The sequence below is a fragment of the Corticium candelabrum genome, chromosome 15 (assembly GCF_963422355.1).
Source record: "Corticium candelabrum chromosome 15, ooCorCand1.1, whole genome shotgun sequence".
Classification (NCBI taxonomy): Eukaryota; Metazoa; Porifera; class Homoscleromorpha; order Homosclerophorida; family Plakinidae; genus Corticium; species Corticium candelabrum.
Genome location: NC_085099.1, coordinates 6,477,385 through 6,485,431, shown reverse-complemented (window position 1 = coordinate 6,485,431; position 8,047 = coordinate 6,477,385). Strand labels below are relative to the sequence as shown.

At 40.2% G+C, this 8,047-nt stretch overlaps 2 protein-coding genes across 4 annotated transcripts; one reads left to right on the top strand and one right to left on the bottom strand.

Annotated features, from left to right (window-relative positions):
• Window positions 1-4,130: 4,130 nt before the first annotated feature.
• LOC134191288 (uncharacterized) lies at window positions 4,131-5,399 on the top strand. The gene is made up of 5 exons (XM_062659887.1): window positions 4,131-4,216; window positions 4,544-4,688; window positions 4,749-4,774; window positions 4,838-5,021; window positions 5,079-5,399. Exons 1-5 carry the CDS (start codon window positions 4,148-4,150, stop codon window positions 5,195-5,197), a joined length of 543 nt encoding a protein of 180 aa, XP_062515871.1. The 5' UTR covers window positions 4,131-4,147; the 3' UTR covers window positions 5,198-5,399.
• A 124-nt stretch (window positions 5,400-5,523) lies between these two features.
• On the bottom strand, window positions 5,524-7,437 carry LOC134191286 (glycosyltransferase-like domain-containing protein 1). 3 transcript variants are annotated; one of them, XM_062659884.1, is made up of 7 exons: window positions 7,267-7,437; window positions 6,811-7,134; window positions 6,642-6,751; window positions 6,252-6,396; window positions 6,130-6,200; window positions 5,718-5,809; window positions 5,524-5,664 (listed from the first exon to the last, which is right to left on the bottom strand). In XM_062659884.1, the coding sequence occupies exons 1-7, from the start codon at window positions 7,374-7,376 to the stop codon at window positions 5,581-5,583; spliced, it is 936 nt and encodes a 311-aa protein (XP_062515868.1). In that variant the 5' UTR covers window positions 7,377-7,437; the 3' UTR covers window positions 5,524-5,580. The 3 variants fall into 3 exon arrangements, with proteins under 3 accessions (XP_062515868.1, XP_062515870.1, XP_062515869.1); XM_062659886.1 differs by having other exon boundaries at window positions 5,718-5,812; window positions 7,202-7,361; XM_062659885.1 differs by having other exon boundaries at window positions 5,718-5,812; window positions 6,811-7,361.
• Window positions 7,438-8,047: the final 610 nt, after the last annotated feature.

Sequence of the window (8,047 nt, the reverse complement as noted above, 5' to 3'; positions counted from 1 at the left end):
AAGTTGCACTTCATGTCTAGGTTGCACTTCATGTCTAGATTTTGTACATCACATAGAACACTACCCGATAGCGCAGATAGAACCTCTACAACCTCATGCTGTGTCTCTCCTGTGCCGTGAGAACAGAACCCACACTGACTACAAGTGAATTAGAGACCAAATAGTAAGGGTGGACACGCACGCAGTGCTCATGGCAGGAGGGCCTAGGGAAGGTACGTGTACACCGTCCTGCTGACAGGCCCCTCCCCTGGATGGTACCGCGTCCAACTACTACATTTACGTATGTCATACTGTACTGGCAGACTAGTTGCCAATTCAATACCAACTAACTTTACACAAGCAATGTACTGCATGATCGCGTGAATCACGTTTGTAACCTTTCTACAGAGTCTCTACCTACCTAAGAATGCAACAACACGCAACTAGAGATCCTCTAGTATCAGTATCAACATCAATTAGGAGTTTCCTCCTGTATCGTTGAAGGACGCCCCCACACTACACATAGAGCACACATACACACGAACACACAATAAACCGAGTTTTGTGTCCAGGATATTGAGGGTAGTAAGGCACAAGATTCATTTGCCGATGAGCTAGTTGCTGCCTCCTTCCATGTTATCCAGGAGCAACTTGTTTAGAATGTGTCCAATGCGTTTGTCACCAACTCTAAGTCCTCCTGCATGAAGATACCCTTTCATCATCTTTCTTCCTACGCTGGACCAACCTACGTAGAGACGTGTAACAACGGCAAAAGTCTCCATCTGTTTATACGGGTTTAGTAAAAAGAGAACATATTACTCCTCTAGCAGCTGCCTGGACTACCAGCCTCATGTCAAAGTCAGATAATGCAGAACGATAATGAATGTTTTGCTCATGACAAAATCGTCTAGCGGATCGTTCAGAAAAACCTTTGACTCCAGGCTGTCTTCTTCGAAGTATCTAACTTATGTTTTGAGTGCGATAGCCCAGACTTCACCATTTCTTGAATTTCTCTCTCGTCCATTCGTGACTCAATTTGATAGGATGTGCCTAGACTGTACGTGCTGCTACTTAGTTGAGGAATCCTCAAGTTTATCGCGTGCGTTGAAAGAAGGCTGTCACATGTTTGGCAAGATCGCTAGCATCACGAGGTTGTCGAGGGCACAATCACGTTGGTGGTCGATGGTGTTTTGGAAATTCTCCTGGATCAAGAGCTGACAGCACCGACTAGCTAAATTTTAGTAGCTACGTAGGCAGATACGCGAGTTTCCGGACAGCCATGCAGACTCTAAGGATCAACTCCTACCGAGTGCTAAACGATTTCTTTGACTCGGATCCGTTGTTTATTGTGTGTGCGTGTGATCTATGTGTAGTGTGTGGCGTCCTTCAACGAAAGAGGAGGAAACCCCTAATTGATGTTGATACTGATACTAGAGGATCTCTACGCGATCATGCAGTACGTTGCTTGTGTAAAGTTAGTTGGTATAGAATTGGCAACTAGTCTGCCAGTACAGTACGACATACGTAAATGTAGTAGTTGGACGCGGTACCATCCAGGGGAGGGGCCTGTCAGCAGGACGGTGTACACGTACCTTCCCTAGGCCCTCCTGCCATGAGCACTGCGTGCGTGTCCACCCTTACTATTTGGTCTCTAATTCACTTGTAGTCAGTGTGGGTTCTGTTCTCACGGCACAGGAGAGACACAGCATGAGGTTGTAGAGGTTCTATCTGCGCTATCGGGTAGTGTTCTATGTGATGTACAAAATCTAGACATGAAGTGCAACCTAGACATGAAGTGCAACTTGCAGTTGGGCCAATCGTACTCCTACATCTACAGTAACGACGCGACCATGCACTTCGAGTTACTAAAAATTAGTAACTGTCTGCAGCGGCGTATGTACAGGAAACGTGCTGATGTGATTAGCAGAAACCGCGCTAAGTTCAATTGAATCAACGTATCAGCACGCGTTGGAATTCACCCCTACGCCGTCCAATGGACTCCCTACCGCGTACACTGCTACTCGTTCTTTCAATTTTCTTTTTCTGATGTACTCAAATCATTTGAGAGAACGGATGAGCGTTCAATTTCTGTTAGTTCAAATCCGGCCATCAGTTCATATATACAACTACGTCCGCTTTCTCGTCGGCAAAGCAATTTCTAATATAATGCACCTAAAAATTTACAAATTTGAAATAATAAAATTTGAAATTTGAAATGGCCGAAAGACCCACTGACAGAGAAATAACTCAAATGATATCAGAAGCCAAGAAAAACATGAAACGAAAGCTGAAGCAAGTGGTCAACTGATAAGATAACCGGGCAGAGGATAAAACAGTGGACAGATTCAAATGTGAGCGGCTTGATTATATAACCACAAGTTACAAGAAAGTTGCTGGTGTATATGCCATGCCTCCTAAAGAATTCATTCTTTCTATGCACATCTGGCTTAGACTTTCGCTTTTTCCTGATAGTTTAGCTAATGTAATTTTTCACGCTCTGCAAGTGGATAGTGCTGGATGACACTGTGAACAAAGATGCAATGCCGAAAGTGGAAGTACAGTAGTCCTGGTGACATTTTTGACAAGGATTCTGAATTTGTTCAGCCAGTGTACTTTGATGTGTTCTTGATGAACTCATTGCAGCCGAACTACACAGCAAACGGTGCACATCGTGCAGGGTACGCTGCTGAAGCAGGTGAAATGGAGAAGGACACTAAGTGAGTTCTCGGTAGCAGCTGCTGGAGGGAACTTATATATCTAAATGAATGAGTCCCAATCATTACAGATATATAAATTACCGGAGAGGAAGACTACGTCATTCTTGTAAGGCCTGTTACATTCTTACATTGCTTTTGAGACTATTGAGTCAATCTTTGTCAAGGATACTGAAAAGAAAGAGCAAATATACAGTGGCATCCATGACTGGTGTTATAATCACGTGACAGTTAGCTATAAGCTAGATATTTGAGTAAGGTTTACCGAAGCTGCTTAGGTTTAATTTGTAATTTAACGTGTTTAATGCTGCTTAGACCTTTTGAATTATCGATATGTTTAGTTAAACAATTTGGAAACTTGTTTGAGCGTTCCCAGAGATACCTTAGCGGTTTTATAAAGCTTCTAGCTCTTGTTATGATCAATTTAGTTGCTGTTTGAAGTTTTATTATTTGTACTTGTCTGCTTATAATGGGAACTAGTTAGTAACAGGATCAAGGAGAACTCATTTCTGGCCTTGGCGATGCAGATTTCTTTTTACCAACTAAAAAATGACTAAACTGGTTCGTTTCAGTCTAAGAATATGATTTTGGCAGCCAACACGCTAGTCATAATGTGCATGGAATATCTATTTTATGCACAGAGCTCATATAACCACTAATCATTGAAAGCTAGAACTATCAGAAAAGCGTTGAATCTGAACAACTGGTGTAAGTCAAGCATGAAGTTGACTCTATAGTTTGCAAACATTTGACACGTTCCTTTGTAAAACAACTAATAATGTTATCATCATCATTATAGTTATTGTAGCAGATTTGTGTAGCTACACAATCTTTGTTGCACAACAGTACAACTACATTGTAGCAGACTTAGCATTTACAGTAAATATATGTAAATAATATATCATGACACGTGAAAAGAGATGTTTATTGTTTCCAAGGTCTTTCCAATCCATGACTTTGTGCCTTGTTGTACGTATGACTCAACAATCCATGATGGTGCATGATTGATAACTGAATAAAGAACATTGTCCTGACTGGAATGTTACGAATGAAAATGTACAATGCAGGGGCGCATTCGAAAACTATTCCGATGAAGCCACTCCATCGGCCGGTTTTACTTGGTTTAGTTTGCGGTTTGGTGTGAGAATGAAAGGAATACCCTGTTTGTTTTGGCCAAACCGCAAACCGTACATGCGCACTGCTACACTGTCACTCTTTGAATGCCGAGAAAGTCAGCCTAACTTGTATTTTACGACTGATTGTCCACCTGGCTATTGTTTCCACCTCCTAACTCAAGGTCATGGAGAAAGACACAATGTACGCCAGTTGGAAGTCTATTGTTTCACTCCCACTGCTTGCTTTCTTCACTACTTTTGCTGTCACTTACTGCCTCTAGCAAGCTTAGAATCACGGCAACAACGGTAGCAGTGGCGGAGGAAGAAATAGTTCGTTTGATGCTCCGGGAGATTAACCCGCCACAATCCGGAATGGATGAAGACTTTGTTGCATTCGAAATAGAATGGGTTGGAATGACTTCAACCGCGTATTCAGGAATAGTGGCAATAGAACAAATGAACACACCCCAGATTACATTTGCTTAATATTATTGTTTTATATATTCAAACGAAAGATATGCAAATGCATCTCAATAAATGGCAATTTATTGCATGCAAACTTTTTCTGAAATTTATTATGAAATATGGATTTGGTACAATCTAATGAGACAATATTTATGAATGGCTTGATTTACACCAGTGAACTAAATAGGAACATTCGTCACATCCGACAAGATCTTAGCTCAATTTCTTACTTAAATGCGTAGTAGTTCATCTTGTATTTTTGCAACATAGGCTTGCCATTCAGCAGTGAATCTGCCAAGTGAGATTGGCCATGGTAGTTTTATTGAAGAACCAACAGAAAAGATCACAGCGAGAGTGGATTGGTCAGTGGGAAAACATGGTAAAAGAAGGATGACATTACCTGTGCCACCATTTGGTAATGTGTTGAAGGATTGATGCTTGTTTATTTTTTGTAACTGAGTGTTATTTTGTAAAGGAGTCACTTTTGGTAATAGCAATGGGGTGAGCAAAATGATGTGGTAGTTCTATTTGATATTGTTCTAGTAAAAATTGTAAACACAACAGGGTGAACCAAGACAGAAGTCAGTGAAAATTGCATGGAAGGTCACACCTGCAACACCTGATGTCAATACAACTGTAAAACTCCAAGAAAGTGAGCCGTCCTTTGACACTTTCATTGAAGAGGAAAGCCAGCATTGTCCTCTATCTGAAAGACCAAGAAAGCCTTCATTGATCAACAGGAATCGCAGTGAGTGTTTTTGGTCTCAATTCTTAACAAATTTACTCAACTGTAATGGTGGTGCAGGTGAAGAAATTCCAACTCAAAGGAAAGTTAGCGGCATAATACGAATTGAGAACTCACAATCATGCCATGAAGGAGACAGGAATAGGGACATGAGACACTATATGTGCCATGAGAAGTGAACATGCTGAAAGCAAACCTGAAGAGATAAGACTGTACATAGTAAATTAGTAGTTAGTCGGATAGAGTGAGTTATAGTAAAGAGGGAGGGGAGGGTTAAAGTGAGTACTGGCAAAGGGCAGACTTGTAGTCTCAAGGCATGAGGGTTGAAGTATATGTAACTGTACAGTGGGGATGATCTAACCAATAATAAGTGAATTAATACAAGTCTGAGCACAGTGTGATTGTGGTGTACAAGTACTCTACACCGTTCTACCGCAATTAACTCTGAATTTGGTAACCGGTGTCTCTATTTATACAGGTGTGTATCACCAGTTCCAAAATGCTCTAATTTATGCAGTTTCACAACAGTGTGTCATCACAATGCTCATCGTACAACAGAATCTCATTTGAAACTGGGGTCTTCAGGTAGTAAAATTTGGACATACTCTTCCTTAAGGGTGCTCCACAAATATGGTTTTAGATCAATCTGCACAAAAAAGTCTTTTTTTCTGTCAAGAATAATAATCAAGTGCTACTTACAAAGCATTTGCCCTCTTTTCTCAAAGCTTGAGGATTTTGGCACAACCTCTTAAGTCTCTTCAGCAGTTGATTTGGTGTTGAATAAAGATGTTCTTCTATCACAAAGCACACTGTAGAAACTCAATTACCTCAAACAGACACACATGCACCTGTGTGCGCACATGAGCGTGTGCAACATGTGAACAGATCTGATGTAAATACTAAGATCCATCAGACACTCAAAATTCATTATGAAAACAAATTCATTAGTACAAGATGCTGCAGCAAATTAATTAAGTCAAGATCATTTTAATGTGAATTTGCATATATAGCTTTTGTCTACATAGTATCAATCATCTGATCTACATATACTAGTTGATGTGTTTTAATTAATATGCCAACATACATAATCAATTTAATTCACAAAACTCACTGGAAAATATTTCAGGATAAACCAGGCGATTAGGACAAAGAGGATAACATCCACAATAGACAGCTTCAAGCCTGCAATCTCATGTCATAATTCCCAGTAAACTAAGAAGCTTGTTTGCTTACATGGCTACACCAAAAAACTCATGTGCTGCTGTTGAGACAACCACATCTCCACTTTTCAACACTCTTAAATAATCATCTCTGTCAGACACATAACCCCAATTGAGAATGTGTTCTCGTAATTCACTCTGTGCCCTTTCAAACATTTCTAAATAAACACCAAACTACTACTAAACAAAATCAAAAGCATGTATCTTGTTAATTAATGCTCACCAAATCAATTGATGTAATGTACAATGACTTGACTGGCATATCCCATGCACAATACATATTGTAGCGAAAGGCAGTGGTGTGTGTGTGTACATGTGTACATTAGCTGAAGTGTGCGTAGTTGTTCCAACGTGGACGCATAATGCATTTATATAATTGACTCATGTGCATCATAGCTCTCACCTGGAACTTCATTGAAGACCTGACCAATCACGGACACAACAAACTGAAAACCAGCAGCTTTTAGATCACAAATAACTGAAAAAAATGTGTCAGGATCTTTATCATGTTCCCTATAAATAAGTCGACCACCATTAATTAATTGTGACATACACATCCATTACACGTGTACCATCTGTGAGGCCAAACAATGTGAAGTGGCAACTCTGAGCACACAGATTGACAACATTTGGCACTCTCAACTAATGCTCCTTTTTGTGTTTCCCTTTGGTCATTGTCATCCAACTCACTGTCGTGCAGTGTTACCATTTTCAGATGTTGGGGTGCTGGCAAATCGAATTGCAGCGGGTAATACAACACCTTGCACTTAGATCGGATTTTGTCACTTAAGCCCTTTGGTCTATAATCTGGCATCAGCTTTAGAAAACCATCAATAGATGACAGGAATGACTCCTGGTTGAACTTTGAATTAAAAATCACAATATCAGCAGCCAGACTAATTCAACATAAAACAAACGGTTAAATTGACCATAATCAATGCATTAAAAATGACTAATAATCACCGTAGCACATCAGAGTAATACTATTTCTTTATGCATTGTCTGTTTTGTCAAGTAGAGTGTCTTACCATGAAATAATTTGATTGTAGCCATATTGAAAGTCTCTGTCCTGTTGTTTCCTGACAGGGTAGACTAACTGGTTTTCATGAAAATACAGCACTTTCTTGATGGCAGCCATGTCCGGCCTGAGACCAATCAACTCAGCTAAATTCAGAACACTGCTTGCTAATAATACCCTATAGCATCAGATACAACTATATAAAAGCAAAATTCAGAATACTGCTTGTTAATAATACCCTATAGCATCAGATACTACTATATATAACAGTATGCACAAACACACACCACAAACCACACATGTGCAAACAAACAAACTAACAACAGACAAACAGACAGACAGACAGACAGACAGACAGACAGACAGAGCAAACAAGCATTGTTGCTTTCAACACTCAAGCAGGCGCTGACATTGAACTTGATGCGTCCTTAGCTTTCCTGTGGGCAGGTCACATTGCATCTCAGGCAGCTGAGGAGGATGACGTGGCAGCAGCAAGGAGAGAACAGAAAAAGACAAAGAAATATGCTGGAATGCTAGACGTTTGGGATCATCTTCCACCCGTATTCCTCTAGTACTCAAACATTTGGCTGGTAGAAAGAACAAGCACAAAGTTTATCAGTTGTCACTACAGTCAGTTGACAAAGATGGAAGGAAAAATTCCAATAAGTTCAAGACCTATTCAATAATTGGCATCGGTGCTTTTCCATAGCTCTACAGAGGTGTAATGCTATGTAGAGTAACAAAAAACTGTCTAGAATGGTTAGCTGCAAAAACAGTCCTTGCGGTGCTTT